This window comes from Tupaia chinensis, unplaced genomic scaffold (genome assembly GCF_000334495.1).
Source record: "Tupaia chinensis unplaced genomic scaffold, TupChi_1.0 Scaffold000463_1, whole genome shotgun sequence".
NCBI lineage: Eukaryota > Metazoa > Chordata > Mammalia > Scandentia > Tupaiidae > Tupaia > Tupaia belangeri.
The window spans coordinates 2,157,022-2,177,289 of record NW_006159972.1 but is presented as its reverse complement, the minus strand read 5'-3'; the positions used below and the strand labels follow the sequence as shown (position 1 = coordinate 2,177,289).

General features: G+C 41.0%; 1 protein-coding gene and 1 pseudogene across 1 annotated transcript in view; one reads left to right on the top strand and one right to left on the bottom strand.

Annotated features, from left to right (window-relative positions):
* Nucleotides 1–20,268, bottom strand: part of LRRC36 (leucine rich repeat containing 36) — a 56,718-nt gene that overhangs the window by 6,381 nt on the left and 30,069 nt on the right. Inside the window, exons 6-12 of the mRNA XM_006155609.1 lie at nt 19,747–19,874; nt 17,148–17,199; nt 10,052–10,492; nt 8,618–8,907; nt 2,803–2,968; nt 1,701–1,846; nt 824–947 (exon numbers count right to left, since the gene is read on the bottom strand). Coding sequence (XP_006155671.1) covers nt 824–947; nt 1,701–1,846; nt 2,803–2,968; nt 8,618–8,907; nt 10,052–10,492; nt 17,148–17,199; nt 19,747–19,874 — 1,347 coding nt within the window. The remainder of the gene's footprint in view (nt 1–823; nt 948–1,700; nt 1,847–2,802; nt 2,969–8,617; nt 8,908–10,051; nt 10,493–17,147; nt 17,200–19,746; nt 19,875–20,268) is intronic.
* LOC114009104 (methylosome subunit pICln pseudogene) lies at nt 3,211–4,171 on the top strand (annotated as a pseudogene).

Here is a 20,268-nt window from a genome sequence, read left to right as displayed (position 1 = left end):
ACAAAAGGAAAAAAACCCCCAAAAAAAAAAAAAAAAAAAAAAAGGCAAGTGCCATTCAGTCTCAAAAATTATGGCAATAATGGGCCGGCCAGGTGGCATGATGGTTAAATCAGTTGGAGCCCTCATGGTTGGCTGTGCAGCTGAGTCTTGAGAAACACACTGAGTGATGCACATACATGCCCCAAATCCTGAGGGGAGTGTAGAGGGTAAGAGACTGTGATGTGGCCTCCTCCCTGAGGAGGTGCTTTCTCACTCTCCCTGTCTCTCCCTCTAGTTCTCTCAGGCAAGCACGTGTGCCCTATAGCAATCAACCAACCAATCCACAGTAAATAAATGGCAATAATAACAGCACCTGCATATGCTTTACACCGACAAAGTGTCATCTGGTAACTCAAATCATCCGTATCACAATTTTCTGAGATACAATTATTTCTATTATCTACCAAGAAAAAAAAAAGACCAAATGCAGCTAAGCTTTAGACAGTTTTTTTTTTTTTTTAAGATTTTTGTCATAGGGTGCATGCGCTTTCCTGAGAAAGACAGAGACAGTAAGAGGGAAAGTGAGAAATCACCACCCAGGGGAGATGGCCACACCTCAATCCCTTTCCCTTCGTTCTCTTTCTGGGATTTTGGGCATACACATATGTGCCCAGCATGATTCTCAAACTGTCAGGTTCAGGACTTGAACTGTAGTCAGCTGTGTGGGAGTCCAGTGCTTTAACCACTATGCCACTACTGGCACCTACACAGGCTTTTTAAAACAAATCATCTACAGACAAACGGTTGTCTTGGGATACCTCATGCATGGCTTTCTTGAACTTACCGTAAGTATGGGACTGATGCCCACTCACAAGTGAGGGGGCAGCACCTTCCTCTAATTGTTGAATTTTTTCTGACAAAATGAAGTTTTCCTCCAGTACTCTGACCAGTTTTTGCTTCAAACTCTCCTTTAGATCAGACAACAAAATACACATTAAGAATATGAAATCAAGACTGAAAGAATCTTTTCCTATACTTAGTGTTAAACTGAATGGGAGTCAGCCTCTCCATGACTTTCTCACTAAAATTTTAATTCCTTGGTAAAACAGCTTACGTGCAGCAAACACATTTATTGCATGGAGTTGTGATCTTTCCTATGAGTTATCCACTACTCTCGTACAAGTGGTCACTTTGACAAGTGGCCAGCATTCTGAGTCACCGATTTAAAGTGTCTAGCACTAAGTTCCATATCTGGAACCGTCTAATGTTAAGAAAAGGAAAAAAACCTGGGGATAGAAGTTCCTTTTTCCTCCTCCAGAACCAGTAGCCTGCGGCTCCAGAAGAGCCCCTGGTCCAGGGCTGAAAGCTCTATCAGCTGGAAGGAAAGATAACCCTAGAGACATTTGTCTTTTCTCATTGGGATCAAACCACCACCTTCGAGAACATGATTCCAAACATTTCCACTCTAGGGTCTTCTCACCCACTTCCCTGCCCATTTCAAATCTTTCTCTAGCATTTTTGGATTAGGGTGAGGATTAGACAGCATCCCTGAAACCTCCAAGTCACCCCTGTCCTGGTAAGTCTTGTGTTCCTGATTTGCCCCGACGGGCTTTTCCATATTTTGGTTAGGTGTTCAATGTGATGCTGATCTTTAGCACACAGAACCGTTCTAGTCCTGCTGCTCCATCCTTTTCTAGAAAAGGAAGATGAGAGAGGCATACCGTGTCATTGGGGACCAGCTGTCCGAACTCCTTCAGCTCAGTCTCCCTCCTGCGGAAGGTTTTGGTCGTGTCTTCAGGATGTGAGCGACACCACTGCTGAGGAGGAGCAGGGACTACCAAAGAGAGAAGCAAATCTCGGGCAGGACCTGCCAAAAATCCAGGTGGGTCACATAGGCCAATCTTAAAAGCTAAAGTACAGAATTCCTAGTCATACCAGCTCTGTAGGACAAATAAGGTAATCAGATATCTCCTTTAGTAAGAATTTAGTAAGTGGCTGTAGGAGGTGTTTTATGAAGGACAAGAAATTATATCCCACACCCTCTGTGGAGAACAATAGAATACCCCTGAGTGCATTATTCCCTAGTCACTGATAAGTGGCTCCAGGAGATCATTTTCTACAAAATGGGAACAAAAGGTCAATATGGGAAAGAAAGTAGCTGGGCTGGATTTCTTTCCAAATTAAAAAAAAAAATTTTTTTTAACCCAAACGATTTTCAAGTGTCTAGTTTTTACTTTAACTTTGACTACCACCCAAAAGTTCCTTGAATTTTTCTTCTATTAAACAACAAACACATGGTGCTAACATTTGCAAAACTGTTTTTCTCCATGTTTCTAAAAACAAACAAACAAGCAAACAAAACCCAACAACAACAAAAAACCTAAGAAGAGTTCAGGTCATTCGGTCATTCAAGTGTTTCCAATCATCATATTTTAACATAACACCTTGGAACTCTAATGATCACACTCAATTTCTGAGTGTTCATTACTGGTCCTTTCCCAAAGATCATACAGTCTTTTTGTGATTTATTAACGTGACCACTCTCTATTTTACGTATCTGGTCACTATATTTATAACCAAAGACCACACATGCCCCGAGTCACAGGAGGAACAAAACAACTGGACAGAGTGCTGATTTTTAAAAATGAGGAAGACTATGAGAAAAATGTGGATTTGTTACAAGGGTGTTTCTGAGAAGCTTTGGTTAAGTGATCACAAGAACAAATTTCCTTACAAGTTAGGGAGGCCAAGTGGCTTTTTGCAGAACACAGAGCAGAAGCAAAACCCAGCCCTTCTCCAGGAACTGAGCGTGCACTCACTCACCGAGAAACTTCTTGTTGAGAAGGAGGGAGCCACACCCGCTCCAGTGCTTGTCCACGAGCTCCAGGAGCTGCCTGAGGACAGTGGCCACATGTGGGGTTCTGGCAGAGATTGGGGGACTGTGGTTTCCCGGCAAACCATGCAAACTGCCCAGGTCACTAGAGAGAGGCTCAACAAAAAACCCCAACCATTTGTCATTCTTACACAATAAGGAGCTAAGGATTCAGACACTGAACGTGTTAATATTTTAAAATTTTATTGATTAACATTATTATTTTAATTTGCTCACCAGAGAGAGTGAGAAAGCAGGAAGCAACAAGCGGGGAGTGCTGTGCTCCCTCTTGGCCTGTTTTCCAGCCTCCCTGCTGCCCAGGCCTACGGAGGGGTTGGGGGTGAGTGGCTCTAGCAGGATCATCCAACACTGAGGCTGTGATGAATGGGGGCCTTCACATGGGCACCCTTTTTCTCACTGAGGGTTGCCTGTCCCAATTAAATAGCTCTGCATTAGGGTTCTTGCTGGAATACTGACCGTTACTTTACAAGCAATGTCCAGGGACCTAAATACCTATGTGGGAGAGCATTTTTGTGTTATGGTGAATGCCAGATATGGAGAAGAATCAAAATAATCTGTAGATAATGAAGCAGAGGAAGATAGTGATGGTGACATGGATTCTATTACTGAATTGATATAGATTTGTGCCTGGTGATAAACTAGCACTGGAGGCAATGTTCGCTACAACACGTGAATGCCAGGTCTCGCGTCCAGATCCTGAGAGTGAGATTCAGATGAGTATGATGGAGATTATGGCATGGAAGCCTATGAAGAAGGATTATCTAATTTAATAGCAGGAGGCCAGGCCACATCAGAGAGATGAGGAAGAATGCTTTCTCAGCCTGTGAGCAACCGCTATAATACGGCTGGGGTCTGGACAGAAGATTTGGTAAAAGATCGTGAAGATGCAATGGAACTAGATACCATATCAACAGCTGCCAGAAAAAAAATAATTATCTTTGGGAGACCAGTAGATGGCATAATGGTTATGTCACTGGACTCCCATGGAGTTGACCATGGTTCAAATCCCGGACATAGCGGCTTAAACTCACGCTGGGTGCGTGTGCATGTGTGCCCAAGATCCCAAGAAGAGAATGGAGGAAAAGGGATCGTGGCATGGCCAACTTCCTCGGGGATGATTTCTCCCTTTCTGTCTCTCTGTCTTTGTCTTTCTGGCGAGTGCACATGCCCTATAGCAAAAACCTCTCAAAAAACAAAACTAAACTGGAAAACAGCTGCCGGACAGCTTGAAGAGGCAGATGTTGATCACTGAAAATGATTTATGTAGGGGCCAGCAGGTGGTGTGGTGTTTATGGGCATTGGACTCCTACATGGCTAACTGCGGTTCAAGTCCTGGACCTGGCAGCTTGCTTTCTCACTTTCCTTCTCTCTTTCTGTCTCTCTCTTGCTCTGTCCCTCTCTGATCAAATCAAAGTAAATAAATGAATAAAGTTCAATAAAGTGATTAAAAAAAAGAAAATGACTTATTCTTCTTGAGATTTTGCTCATGTAGGCAAGAACTTGGTGTCTCTTCCACTCTGGAGTGGGGTTGATAAAAATCTTTTTCCTTCTCTAAAACTCATTTTTCTTCAGATCTCGAGAGAGAGAGAGAGAGAGAAAGTGAGAAAGCGAGCCGCCAGGTCTGGCACTTGAACCATGGTCGGCGATGTGGGAGTCCAGCGCCCTTAACCACCATGCCATCTGCTGGTCCCAAGACGACAAGTTTTTACCAGCAGAAAAAACTGTGATTTTTATTAATGAAGGTGAATTAACTTAATTGAGAAGGTATTTGTCAATTTACTGTTTACCCCAGAACTTTCTGTCGAGGTGTCTTCTGAGTAGGCCTGTAATCCCTGACTTCACTGTATGCATCTTCCGTGAACTAGCAGGTCTATGGGGTGAAAACATGATGGAGAAGAGGCAGGAAGGCGGGGCTTGGAGGTGTATGTAGATGGGTGTGAGAGAGGGCCAAAACTAAAATATGCCTTTTGGGGGCCTAAGGATACCCTTACCCCTGAAAAGAGAAAGAGCTCTCTGAGGCTCCTAGCTTCTGCTAATTCTTCATGGGGACAAGGGTCTTTTATTCATTTGGGTCCCAGACTGACGCAGGCATCTCTAGGTAGCCCCAGGAGAACCATCCAGCCACGCTGACTGCACTACCACTGACACAAGTGCTCTGACTAGCTTTTATTTCTTTTACTGTGTTTCACCAGTCTGCTCTGTTATAGCTTCCAGCCTCTTAGAGTAGTTTTCTTTCTTTATTTATTATTTTTCAGTTTATGTTTAATCACTGTACATCTTTACAGTGTACAACACGGTTGTCCCGTAGCTGGCAGACCTTGCCAGATACGTTACCATCAACAGATAGCTTTTCATTTCATGCCTCTTAAATGCTGTGTTTGTTTGCTTTTTCCCTGATAGCCTCCCTCACACTCCCAGCTACCCATCCCCTTCTCTACGGACTCCAGTATCTACTGTTGTCCTCCCTGTTATACCTAGATTCGTTTTCTAACAGAATGAATGAAACTGTCCTCAAAGTATTTCAAATGATAATTGTTTTGTCTTTGTAATAGCTCTTGTTGGGCTGGCAGGTGGCGTGGTGGTTGAGAATGCTGGACTCCCACATGGCCATGGTTCGAGTCTTGGACCTGGTGGCTTGTTCTCTCACTTTCTCTCTCCCTCTCGCACATGTGCGCTGTCCCTCTCTGGTCAATTAAAATAAATGAATAAAGTTAAATAAAATAATTCTTAAAAAAAAAAGTAATAGCTCTTATTTTGTTTAAATTGCCAGGAGGGTGCATGTGCTAGCCAAAGAGTGACAGAGAGACAGAGACACAGAGAGGGAGAGGTTGCTGGGGCCAGGATTAGAACAGCAATGAGCCATGCAGGATCTGGTTCACCTTAACCACTAGGCTATGGAAACAGTCCCCTAGGTTTTCTATATTTAAAAAAAGGGGGTGGGGGTGGGGAGATAAAATCATGTTGAAGATGATGTTCCCATCCTCATCTCAATTTTCAAGGCAAAAATTAATCTTATTTATGCTTTTTTTTTTTTTAAGAGGCCCAGCTATTAACAGCAGAAACATGGGCCAACATCACAGACAACTCATTTGGCTCAGCTTACACAATTCTGACTGAAAATTATAGTTGAACAAACTTTCTTCACTGTAGGTGCCAAAATTGTTGTGGCCAGATTAGGTACAGAAAAGAGCAAAGCTTTTGATGGATTTTTTTTTTTTTTTTAATTTGCCAGAGGGCACATGTACTTGCCAGAGAGAGAGATGGGGGGAGGTGGAGAGAAGGCACTACCCAATGGGGCAAGATCATACGGCAATCCTTTTTCCTTTCTCCATCCTGTTGGGATTTGGGCATGTGCACACCACTGGCATGTTTTCCATATCACTGGGGCTGGGATCTGAACTGCAGTAGGTCATGTGGGATCTGGTTTTCTTAAGCACTAGGCCACAAAGCGAGCCCTTAATGGAAATTTTCAATAAGTGGGGTCAAGATCCTGAAGCATTTCTTTGAAGAAGTTTACCAGTAAGTATTATCCTGAAGACAAAGCACAATCAAAGCAACGCTTACTAAGAGCACGAGAGGTCCAGACAAAACGAGAGCAGACTGGTCAAGAGCAAAAGTCATGGCAACAACTTTTTGGGATGCGCAGGACATTTTTTTTGTTGTTGACTAGATGGAGGGTCAAAGAACAATAATATCTGCTTGTTTTAACAGTGTTTTTGAAAGTTAGCTGAAGCTTTAGGAGGGAAAAATGCTCAGAAAGCTTCACAAGCGAATCCTTCCCACTTCAACAACACTCCTGTTCACTCCCCTCATCAAATAAGGACAATGTTGTGAAAGTTTCCATGGGAAATAACGTATAATGAGAAAAAAAAAATGGAAGACTCTAAGACAGTTAGAAAAGACATTGATACTTTAATAATATATTATGAAACAGAGGTGAAAAAAATTTCCTGGCACAGAGCCAGCAGGTGATGGAGCGGCCACATGGCTGACTCTGTGGTTTGAGTCCTAGATCCAGTGGCTTGAAAAACAAGCCAGGCATGTGCCCATGCATGCCCAAAATCCTGAGAAGAGAATGAAGGAGAGGGGATTGCAGTATGGCCATCCCCCTAAGGGGCATTTCTCACTTTCTCTCTCCCTCTCTTTCTCTCTCACTTTCTCCCTCCCTGGCAAGTGCATCCACCCTAAGACAAAAATCTAAAGAAAAAAAGAAAAAAATTCCTAGAAGATGTCTTAATATTAACATCTAAATATCCAAAGTGCCGCTGTTCTTTCAGCCTAAATACATTAACATACAGTTAGTTCTCCTGTCTGGTAAAATAGGCATCAGTGGCTGAGACCAAAAAACTAAAGAAAGTATGGCAAGACTGCCCCCTTTGGTGAACAAAAATTATAACCATCTCTGAAGTTTTAAAAACTGAATATAAAATATCTAAAAAGTAACAAGACAAAACCCCACAAACTAAAAACCTTATAAATTCATTCCAATATGCAAAAACTGAAGAATAAAAGACTAGAAGCAGTCGTTTTTGACCAAACCTTTTACTTCCTTATAGGACAATGATTGACTGAAAATTTATTCATAGAAAGATGACTGGTTCAAGGGAAGAGAGGCCCCTGAGAGCTGCGGTTCCTCTAAAGAAAAGGCTGCTCGATGATGAAAGCAAACCTGGAGAAAAATGAGCATTCCAATGAAACAGGAGAATGGAAGGCATTTTCAATGAGGAATGTATGCAAAGCAGGGGCATGATTTGCAAATCAGAACTGAATAATAATAAAATTTTATTGTATAGCATTATCATAGCACAATTTTTAAAAAGTTTGCTATAGGCCATGTACACCTACTGGAGAGAGAGACAGAGAGAGAAGGTAAGACAGTACCTCCCCCCACCCCCCTCAGGAAGGATGGCCATGTCATAATTCCTTCTCCCCCATTCTCCTGGGACTTGGGGCACACATGCACATGTGTCTGGAATGTTTTTCAAGCCTCTGGGTCTGAGACTCCACCTGCACAGTTGCCCATGTGAGATTCAACTGCCTTAACCACTGTGCCACTGGCTGGCCCTATACTACAATTTTATAAGATGAATTATATTTGTGGGAATAGTTCTTTTTTTTTTTTTTTTTTTTTTGTTATTTTTAAAAAGGAATTTTATGTGTGGGAAAATTTTTTTTTTTTTTTTTTTTTTTTGGTTCATTCTCTTCAGCTAAAAATTCCTTGGATGATCTAATTCATCTCTGCTTGTTGTTATTTTGAGAAAAGTTTAGAATCATTTGAATTTCTAAGTAGAAAAGCAAAGCAATGCTTTTATATGAGCTATTTCAAGTAAGTTAGTCATTTGCAGCCAGAGCAAATGTGTAAACATGGATGAGATTATAAACATGCTACAGAAATCAGTCTTCAGCCAGTCCTAAGGCCCCTGAAACTTGTTTGTTCTTCCTGTTGGTAAACTTTCGCCTGCCACTTCTTATCAGAGTACTTTCCCACCATGTTTATGCTCTGGAAGTGGATCAGGGCAGTCCTGGCCTGCGACAGATATGACAAAATAGTGGCAGTGGAGGAATGACTTTTCCAAAGGCAGAAGAATCGCAGGCTCTAGTCTGACAGTTTTAGCCACTGGCCTCTGAAAATCCTTTTGAACTTCTAATACTATTGGTCAGTGCTGCCCACCCCCCCAACAGAACCCCCTTCTGGTCTTGAACCTGCTATCTTTCTTGCATAAGCACAAACAAGCCAACACTTGCCTCGTTGCCAGTAGCATCTCTGAAACCATGCTTTGGATTCAAGTTGGCAAGGATTTTGTCTTTCCGTTTGAATCCTCTTCTCGATGGGCTTAATGACCTCTTGATTGAAATCTCTCTGTCCTCTGAAGTCCCAGGAGGCAACATCAGCATCCGCAGAGAATTTTCCAGGATAGAGTTGTTTGGGAAAGAACCATGTGCTGCTGGTAAATCACTGAGGCTGGTGGATAACTGTTGCTCCACGTTGGCCACCAGGACAGGGTCACTGTTGAAATGGGTTGTGGCATATAGATCTGTGGAGGGAACAGGCTGGGAGGTGAACCTGCCCATCAACTCCCTCATTTCTCACTTCCATCTGTACCTAGCCCGAGTCGAAGGGTTATAGTAACTACTCCCTATAGCATGGCCTTCAGTTCTCTAGATCCTTTCTCTCTTCCTCCACCTAAAAACCCCAATTCCAGAGCAGGGGCTAGAGAACATATATTTGTCCTGATCTTCCTCGCCTTAAATGCATGGCCACTATCTTAACAGGACCCTTTAGCAGTGCCCAGCTCTCCTGCTACATTACTGTGGTCACTTTACTCTTCTACTTTTTGAGGTGACTATCCACATCTATTTTCTCCTCAGCTGTCCAGTGCCTCCTCTTCTCTCCCATCTCTTAGGTGCTGACCTTCTTACTTCACTGAGAAAACAGGGGCAATCAAAGAAAATGTCTCCTATCCCCACCACCTGGAAAGTTCTCACATGGCCAGTTCTCTACATGTCTTAGACTCACTCCAAGTCTCTGCTTTCCTGATACTTCATCAGAAAAGTGCCCGACCATTCTATCTCAAACATCGCCTCCTCATTATTCTCTTTAGCCTTTCATTTCTCTTTGCCGCACTTATTATATGTTTATATATTAACCTGTTTATTGCTGTTCTATCTGATTAGACTACAAACACCATGGGAGTGGGGACTTTTACTAGTATGGTAAAATACACATGGAGCTTTATTTTGTTTGCTACTTTACCTGCAGAGCTAGAATAGTGTCTGGTGCATAGCAGATGTCCAACAAATTTATTAATTGTTAAATTAATAATTAACCAAAGAGTGTTCTCTATCATTTTTCTTGAAACTCACTTCTGAAAGTAACTCAGAATAGACGTGATCTGGTCAGAAAAGACCATATGCTGCTAGAAATCTCTCCTGGCATACCACTGAACCAAAATAGCATGTGGTTGCTAAGTTTACATTCTTATAAGTTTTCTCTAATATATCTACCACATTAAATTCATACCCTACAGATTTGTGAAGGTTCCATGAACTACTGGCGATCCTAAACACAACTTCGGACATGCAAATGTAATTTAAGAAATGTTGATTCCAAGATTTCCAGTTAAACCTTCTATCTTCATGTCTATGAAAAAGATCTATAAACTGACAAGAAACTATTACCTGAACTAAGCTTCAAAAGCCTTCCGGTGCTGGAGTCAGGGTTTGACGGAGAAGTCAGTAAGTCTCCACAGGAATGGGATGTGGTGGCCTTTATATCATTTGAATGCTTTATGCTATATTCTCGGTAGTTCTTGCTTCTCTGAGGCCTTTTACCAAGACTTCCATGCAGGGATAGAGTTTGAGAATAATGATTATCATAATTTTCCAGACCAGCGTCTGAAGGTAACTGATAGGGATGGATCTGGCTAGAATCTCCCACGTCCAGGCGTTTACCCAAAGAGGCATCATGGGTAAGATGGTAAGTATCAGATTTTGGTATCAAGTTCTTTTCTGGAGAAGAACCTGAAGACTTGTTTTCCAAAAAAGATACTCGGTACCCTTCTCTAGGCATCTTCTCTGGGGATCGGACTGTGGACTGACGAGGTGAGTAGTGTCTGAATTCTAATCATCATCAAGGAAGGGAAAACAAAAAACAAAAAACATGATGAGAATTCTTCTTGGCCCAGTAGGGGTACTGCTTCACTGAACATACTCTCTAACAGAAGAAGTTCTCAGAAGACATAGTTTATAATTTTGATAAATGGTAGCATGAAGTGATGAAAGACATTCTACATGGAATAACAACAGCAATAAAACATTTGTGTAAACAATAAAGGATCTTTGATATTCTGCAGACAAATTCTATCTCAGTAAAATTCCCTAGGAACGTCTCTGAAACCCGTAGTGTCAGATTTCTCTCTATATAAAAGAAATTGGTGTACCAACTGGGCATGGTGGTGCATGTCTGTAATTCCAGTTACTCCAGAGGCTGAGGCAATGAGAATCATAACTTCAAGGCCAGACTGGGCAATACAGTGAGACCCTGGCTCTAAAAATAAAAAACGTTGGCATATACTTACATGACAATAGTTGTGATTTTGTCTATCAAGTCTATAGATAATGGTTGGTCTATGATTTCAAAGACGCCTTGCAATAAGGTTAAGCCTTCTCCCAGTTCAAATTCCACCCAGAGCCTCTAGGTTCACTCACTGGGAACCATTATCTTAACTAAGCCAATTAATTGGTAGAGAACACAAAACCTATGAAAAATTCCTGGACTGGGTACTAACCCAGCTAGTAAATATATTCCTCAGTTCTATCTGGTATGTTCAAAAAGCCTCACAGTGGGACAAGTTGAGCAGTAAACAAGAAGAAAAGGCGCTGTGTTCTTTGGTGTTTCCAAAGCTTCATATGCTTGAAGGGCTTCCTTGGGAAACAAAATATGCTATCTATCTGAGTTGTAGTAACTTAAAAATAATGTAACCTAGTAATATATCATCTCCTGCCAGTTAGAATAGCTATTATCAACAAACAAGAAATAACAATACTAGAGCGGCATGGAGAAAGAAAGCTCTGTTGGAGGAATACAAATTAGAAAAGCCTTATGGGAAATAGTATGGAGGTTCCTCAAAAGACTAAAAATAGAATTACCGTATGACCCAGTCATGTCATTACTGGGTATATATCCAAGGAATACAAATTAGTGTGTCAAAGAGCTATCTGTACTCCCATGTCTATTGCAGAACTATTTACAATAGCCAAGATATGAAATCAAACTAAGAGTCCATCGATGGATGAATGGATATAGAAAGTGTGGTATACACATCATGGAATATTTTCAACCATAAAAAAGAATGAAATCTTGTGATTGCAGCAACATGGATGGACCTGGAGATCATGATGTTAGGTGAAATAAGCCAAGCACAGAAGGACAAATGCTACATGATCTCGCTCATTTGTGGAATCTAAAAAAATTGATCTTACAAAAGTAGAGAGTAGAATAGTGGTTCTCAGAGGTGGAAAGGATAGAAGAAAGGGGAGAGAAACGAGGAGAGTACCACGGGGGAGATGGTCAATGAGTGCTGTTACAGGTAGGAGGGAAAAGTTCTAGTGTTCTATTGCATAATAGAGTGATATAGTTAACAAAAATATATTGTATATGTTCAAGTAGCTACAAAGAAGGATCTTTTTTTTGCAGAGGTTTTTGCTATAGGGCGCGTGCGCTCGCCAGACAGAGAGAGACATAGAGACAGAAAGTGAGAAATCACCCCTCAGGGGGGATGGTCACACCGTAATGCCTTCTTCTCCATTCTCCTCTCGGGATCTTGGGCACGCACGCACACGTGCCCGGCATGAGTTCTAAGCCACCGGGTCTGGGATGCGAACCGCGGTCGACTATGTGGGAGTCCAGCAACATAGCCATTATGCTAACTGCTGGTTCCCAAGGCTCTTGAATGTTCTTAGCACATGATAAATATTTGAGGTGATGGATATGCTAATTATTCAAATTTTATCATTGCACATTATATCAAAACATCTTATTGTACCTCATAAATAGGCACAATTACATGTCAATATAAAAACAGAAATTAATCAATCAGTTAAAGAAATAATGTGACCTCGTGCTTTCCAACTCTGTAAGACCTATAAGAACATCGATGTTTCACCTAGTATCAACATATACAGTGGGAGAAAAGGTTGTAGAACAATAACTTTAAGTAACAGACTCTAAGAACAAGGAACTTCTGAGTAATGAAAAACTAGGTCATTTGGACTATTTCTCTTGGAGATACTAAAAAAAGCAGGATGATATATATTCTAAAAGGTATCAAAAAGCCAATAAGATAGTGAGAAACTTCTAGGCCAATCTGATAAATAGCAAGAACCTCTATAGATAAGTCTAGCACTGAAAGCCATTTTTAAAAGATTTGTAAAGTATGGGACCAGCAGTTGGTGTAATGGCTATGTCGTTGGACTCCCATGTAGTTGACCGCAGTTTGAGTCCCAGATCCAGTGGCTTAAACTTACACCAGGCGTGTATGTATGCATGCCCAAGATACAGAGAGGAGAATAGAAGAGAAGGGATTGTGGTGTAGCCACCCCCTGGGGGGTGATTTCTCACTTTCTGTCTCTCTGTCTTTTTCTGGCTAGAGCACACACCCTCTAGCAAAAATCTTTCCAAATAAATAAATAATTTAAAAAAAAAAAAGATTTGTAAAGTAAAAGGCACCAAAGTTCAAATTCAGGAAATACTCAATGTGAAGTGTGTGACAAATCCCTTTCTACAACATCCACATCCATTAAGATGAAATCCAAGCAGGATACAACCTTCACAGAAAATGTAAACTGGAAATAAACTAGCCCTTGTAATGACTGGCAATCTAGGTTTGCATCATCTGTGTGGTCTAAGGTACCTCAAACCTTGAAATGGGATTAAGTAATCCCAGACTGGTAGAGCCCTAGGAACCTCGTAGAAGCAAGTGAAAAGGTGTTCTGGAAAAGATACACTCATGTAAGACTTTAAATCATGCCTAAAAACAATTTTTCAAATAGGAGGGTCAGCAAACAGCCAAAACAAAAAGCAAAGAAAACATGAGTAAAACCCCGTAGAAGAAGTAGACGACAGGCCCAGGCATGGTGGTGTGTGCTGCAAAGAAGCTGTACTGGGAGGGGGCAGGGGCCAGCAGGTGGCACTGTGGTTAAGGGCATTGGACTTCCACATGGCCAACTGTGGTTTGAGTCCTGGACCAAGATGCTTGTTTTCTCACTTTGTCTCTTTCTGTCCCTCTCTGACCAAATAATAAATAAATAAATAAATGTAAATAAATTGATTATTTAAAAAGCAGCAGCAGCAGCAGCAGCAGCTGTGCTCCATGGGCTAAAATCACATGAGAGGCATAGGTTTGATTCCTGGCCCAATATAAGGATTGGACATGGTAGTGTATGCCTATAAGCCCAGTGACTTGGAGAGTTTGAAGCAGAAAGATTATGACACAATAGGACTTTAAAACAAGAAAAAAAAGGGGGGGGCTGGCAGGTGATGTGGTGGTTGAGGGCACCAGACTCCCACATGGCTGACCATGGTTCAAGTCCCAGACCTAGTGGCTTCCTTTCTCATTTTCCTTATCGCTCTTGCTCTTTCTCTGTTCCTCTCTGGTCAAAATTAAAATAAATAAATAAAAGTTAAATAAAATGATAACTTAAAAAAATAATGCTTTTAAAAAGAGAGAGAGAGATAGCAAACACAGACCCAGAAAAGCATCAGATATTGGAATCAACAGATAAGCCTCTAAAATAGCCATGTTGGGCCCAGCAGATGGTGTAATGGTTACGTCACTAGACTCCCACGTAGTTGACTGTGGTTTGAGTTCAGGACCCAGCCGCTTAACACTCATGCTGGGCACATGTGTGTGGGTGCCCAAAATCCTGAGAGAAGAATGGAGGAGAAGATACTGCAACATGGTCATCTCCCTGAAGGGTGATTTCTCACTTTCTGTTTTGCTGTCTCTGTCTCTCTGGTGAGTGCACATACTCTATGGCAAAAAAATCTCTCTTAAAAAAAAAAGAAAAGCTATGTTTACTATTTTTAAAGAAATACAAAACAAGTAGGAAAATTCTCCTTATAAAAAATTATCTAGAGGATTTGAGGAAGAACCAAATCAAACATCTAGAACTGAGAGGTAAAACAACCGAAATCAACAATTCAGCAGGTATAACCAATTTAATAGTGGCTTAGAACAACTAAAGAGAATATTAATGAACTAAAATGTGTTGGGAGAAATAAGCCAGAATGTAGAACAGACAAAAAAGGTGAAGAATATAAAAGAATAGAGACAAAGAGGGCAAAGTTAAACCCTCTGACATATATTTGTTTAGTCAAGAGTCCCAGAAGGACAAGAGAGAAAGAATGAAACATTTTAAGTACTTTCCAGAATAATGGACACCACTGTGTGCAATAAGCATGAAAAACACCAAACAAAACATGATAAGTAAGAAATCCATAACATAGTGAAACTGCAATAAAACCAAAGGCAATTGGAAAATCTTAAAAGTAGTCAGAAGGGGCCAGCTGGTGGCATAGTGATTAGAGTGGCTGGGTCTCACATGACCAACTACACAGTTTGAGTCCTGGACCCAGCAGCTTGAAAAATGTGCTGGGCACATGTATGTGGATGCCTAAAATCCTGAAAGGAGAAATGGAAGAAAAGGGATTGAAATATGACTATTCCCCATGGGACTTGACATCTCATTTTCTCTCTCTCTCTCTCTCTTCTTTGTCCTGCAAGTGCTTATGCCCTCTAGCAAGTTAAAACAAAACAAAACAAAACAAAAACACAGCCAGAGGGAAAAAAAGACAGATTAGCCTGCAAGAGCAGCAGACTTCCAGTTGACTTTATAAAAACAACCACCTACAGAATACAATGGAATACCTTTAATATTCTGAAAGAAACAATTGTCAACTTAGAAATCTATACCCAGTGAAAACATCCTTCAAGAATGAGGATAAACTAGAATCATCTTCAGACAAACAAAAACTGAAAGAGTTCATTGCCAACAGGCCCACATAGGAGGAAATTTTAATAGATGGACTATAAGCTAGAGAGAAATTATCTCAAAAGGGAAGACTGGTTAAAATAAATAAATAAAAGTTAAATAAAATGATAACTTAAAAAAATAATGCTTTTAAAAAGAGAGAGAGAGATAGCAAACACAGACCCAGAAAAGCATCAGATATTGGAATCAACAGATAAGCCTCTAAAATAGCCATGTTGGGCCCAGCAGATGGTGTAATGGTTACGTCACTAGACTCCCACGTAGTTGACTGTGGTTTGAGTTCAGGACCCAGCCGCTTAACACTCATGCTGGGCACATGTGTGTGGGTGCCCAAAATCCTGAGAGAAGAATGGAGGAGAAGATACTGCAACATGGTCATCTCCCTGAAGGGTGATTTCTCACTTTCTGTTTTGCTGTCTCTGTCTCTCTGGTGAGTGCACATACTCTATGGCAAAAAAATCTCTCTTAAAAAAAAAAGAAAAGCTATGTTTACTATTTTTAAAGAAATACAAAACAAGTAGGAAAATTCTCCTTATAAAAAATTATCTAGAGGATTTGAGGAAGAACCAAATCAAACATCTAGAACTGAGAGGTAAAACAACCGAAATCAACAATTCAGCAGGTATAACCAATTTAATAGTGGCTTAGAACAACTAAAGAGAATATTAATGAACTAAAATGTGTTGGGAGAAATAAGCCAGAATGTAGAACAGACAAAAAAGGTGAAGAATATAAAAGAATAGAGACAAAGAGGGCAAAGTTAAACCCTCTGACATATATTTGTTTAGTCAAGAGTCCCAGAAGGACAAGAGAGAAAGAATGAAACATTTTAAGTACTTTCCAGAATAATGGACACCACTGTGTGCAATAAGCATGAAAAACACCAAACAAAACATGATAAGTAAGAAATCCATAACATAGTGAAACTGCAATAAAACCAAAGGCAATTGGAAAATCTTAAAAGTAGTCAGAAGGGGCCAGCTGGTGGCATAGTGATTAGAGTGGCTGGGTCTCACATGACCAACTACACAGTTTGAGTCCTGGACCCAGCAGCTTGAAAAATGTGCTGGGCACATGTATGTGGATGCCTAAAATCCTGAAAGGAGAAATGGAAGAAAAGGGATTGAAATATGACTATTCCCCATGGGACTTGACATCTCATTTTCTCTCTCTCTCTCTCTCTTCTTTGTCCTGCAAGTGCTTATGCCCTCTAGCAAGTTAAAACAAAACAAAACAAAACAAAAACACAGCCAGAGGGAAAAAAAGACAGATTAGCCTGCAAGAGCAGCAGACTTCCAGTTGACTTTATAAAAACAACCACCTACAGAATACAATGGAATACCTTTAATATTCTGAAAGAAACAATTGTCAACTTAGAAATCTATACCCAGTGAAAACATCCTTCAAGAATGAGGATAAACTAGAATCATCTTCAGACAAACAAAAACTGAAAGAGTTCATTGCCAACAGGCCCACATAGGAGGAAATTTTAATAGATGGACTATAAGCTAGAGAGAAATTATCTCAAAAGGGAAGACTGGTATAAAAAAAGAAATGAATATTCTTAAATGAATACTTTTAAATGAACATCAACTGTATTTAAACGTGTTGTTTTTAAAAAACATACCCTAGCACTTGGGACATGTTCATCTCCTTACAAATTCTATCACATCCAGTTTCTCAGAGAATGAGGGGGAAGATACTGAGTGAGCAAAATATTTACCATCTTCCTGTTGATTGTCACTTGATATTTCCCTTCTTGTCACTTCCTGCATCTAAAAAACAGTTAGATAGTTTAAGTAGAAGAGAATCTATGGACATTCAGATGTGAACTTTCTAGACCAGACCTTCAGAATATTTCCCTATTAGCAGAGAGGTCTATTCTTGCAAGCTAGAGAAACAGACCTCCAAGCAAGTTTAAGGCTATTTTAAAACAGTCACAGGGACCAGCAGATGGCATAATAGTTAGGTTACTGGACTACCGTGTGGTTGACCATGGTTCGAATCTTAGACCTGGTGGCTTAAAAACTCCTGTTAGACATGTGTGCCCAAGATCCCAGGAGGAGAATGGAGGAGATGGGATTGCAGCATGGTCATCCCCCAGAGAGTGATTTCTTGCTTTTTTTTGCTCTGTCTCTCTGGTGAGTACACATAAGTACACGAAAGTGCAACATACAGACTAGATGAGGCCATTTTTTCCAACTTTACTTTTTCTGTTTAAAAGAATCCCATACTAATTTTACCAGCCCATCAAGCTGATTTTTTTTTTTTTTGGAGAGATTTTCGCTATAGGGCGCGTGCGCTCGCCAGACAGACACAGAGAGACATAGAGACAGAAAACGAGAAATCACCCCCTAGGGGGGATGGTCACACCACAATCCCTTTCTGCTCCATTCTCCTCTCAGGATCTTGGGCACGCACGCACACGTGTCCAGTGTGAGTTTTAAGCCACCAGGTCCAGGACACGAACTGCGGTCAACTACGTGGGAGTCCAGTGACATAGCCATTATACTAACTGCTGGTTCCCCATAAAGCTGAATTTTGACCACAGGAATTAATAGGAGTTTTAACAGGTTAAAAATTAATCTGAGGCATTGTAGGCAAAGACTAATGCAAAATGGAAAGCCACATAGGGTTTGCTTTTTAAAAATTATCTTAAAAGTATTCAGTACCAGGGACCGGCAGTTCGTGTAATGGCTGTGTCGCTGGACTCATATGTAGTCGACCGCAGTTCGAGTCCTGGACCCGGTGGCTTAAACTCATGACGGGTGTGTGTGCGTGCATGCCCAAGATGCCGAGAGGGAGAAGAAGGGATTACGGGATGGCCACCCCCCCTGGGGGGTGATTTCTCGCTTTCTGTCTCTCTGTCTCTCTCTGTTTTTTTGGCGAGCACATGTGCCCTATAGCAAAAACCTCTCCAAAAAAAACCCGAGTATTCAGTATCTTTTTAGTAGTCATGCAAAGAAAGAAATCCCACTTCCTTATTTCTTAAACTGAAAGAATATATAGCAAGCTGCCCAGTTTCCTTTTTCTCTCACACTTCAATAGTGTTTTTTTGTTGTTGTTTTATCTAAGAAGTACTATTTAACTTTAACTGGAGATTACGGTATCTTTAGTCTCCATTTTAAGTCAATATTAAGATTTTTTTAAATGGTAATTGAGATAGTTTCTGAGTTAGCTAAGTATAATCTTCAAAAACAAGGAAACCAACTAAATACTAATCTGTCTTTTCAAAAGATGAAAGTATCATATATTGAAACTGAAAAACAATCTTACTTTTTACTAGTATAGTCTTGATTACCCAAATTACGGGTTAATCTGAGCCTTTGCTTCTTTTCTGTTTTCTGTGATTTTTATTGCTCATTAACTTATTAAGGGGAATGCAGAGAAAGGGAGAAGTCGACTGTGGAGTAGTCAGTTCTGCTCTTTGTACCATAGTCGCTCACACAGAGAAATCTTACATAATGGCTCCATCCCTTCTTTCACCAAGAAACTTGTCATTTCCCTAAAAACTTGTCATTTTCAATTCTCCCAGCTTGCATGATCTCTCCCCTGCCTGCAACCTCTGTATCGTCTCAATCCCCTCCCCCCTTACTTCTGCTTTGGGAAAGTAAAAAAAGAGGTGGTTTGGGGAGAGCCACCCCTGAACTGTAAGACTCAGTAATTAAAAGACAGAGTAGAAAATATTAAGAGACTAAGCAACAGAAGAGGGAGACACTTGGTACTAGAATTTTTTTTTTTTTAATTTGCTAGAGAGTGCATACACTCCCTGGAGAGAGACAGAGAGAGAGAAAAGGAAAATGAAAAAGTACCCACTTGCCAAGGGGGGATGGTCACACAGCAATCTCTTCTCCATTCTTCTCTCTGGCTTCTGGGGACACACACACACACACACACACACACACACACACACACCACATGCCTAGCATGTTTTTCAAGCCTCCATGACTGGGACTGGAACCACTGGGATTCAGCCACCTTAACTCCCATGCCACTCATTGGCCTGAGAAGAAAAATGTAAAAACCAGCCTAAAACTATAACAATTGCATCCCTGTTTCAGGACCAAAATATCTGGTATAAACTGCTAAGGTTACGTGTATAAACACAACATTTGGTAACAGGTTACTGGGAGAGAGGAAAAAGAGATTGAAATTAATAGGCAAAGATATTGTATCTTGTCCCGACTTTTCCTCTTATAGAGCCTATAAAATGCCTTCATCAAGTAAGTCCTCTTAGACCTTCATAAATCCCTGAGAGTCCATGAATTATTAGTATTCATCACTGACTAGTCAACAGGTTAGGAGGGGAGTGGATACATTACCTGTGTCCCCAGTGGGAAGGTGTCTGCTTTCTGATCTGGTGTACCACTGCCGTGGGTTGCAGAAGTACTGGTCAGGGAATCCTTTATTTCCCGGTTAGTGAAGGGAATAAAAAGTCCTTTGTTTGAGTCTATGGCAAAAGAAAAGGCATACAATGAAACTCTGAGCAGACTTCAAAGGCAGAATGTCTATAGAAAGACACGGGCAGGAAAGTCACAAGACTGAGAGCTAGCTCTTATGTCACTACTTGGAAGCCGTGTCAACTTGGGTAAACTGCTTAACCTCTCTGAATCTCTTCCTTCGTTTGTTTCTTTTATCTTTTTTTGGAGAGGTTTTTGCTATAGGGCGTGTGCACTCGCCAGTAAGACAGAGAGAGACAGAGAGACAGAAAGCGAGAAATCACCCCCCAGGGGGGATGGCCACGCCGCAATCCCTTCTCCTCCATTCTCCTCTTGGGATCTTGGGCACGCACACACACGCACCCAGTGTGAGTTTAAGTCACCGGGTCCGGGACGCAAACCACA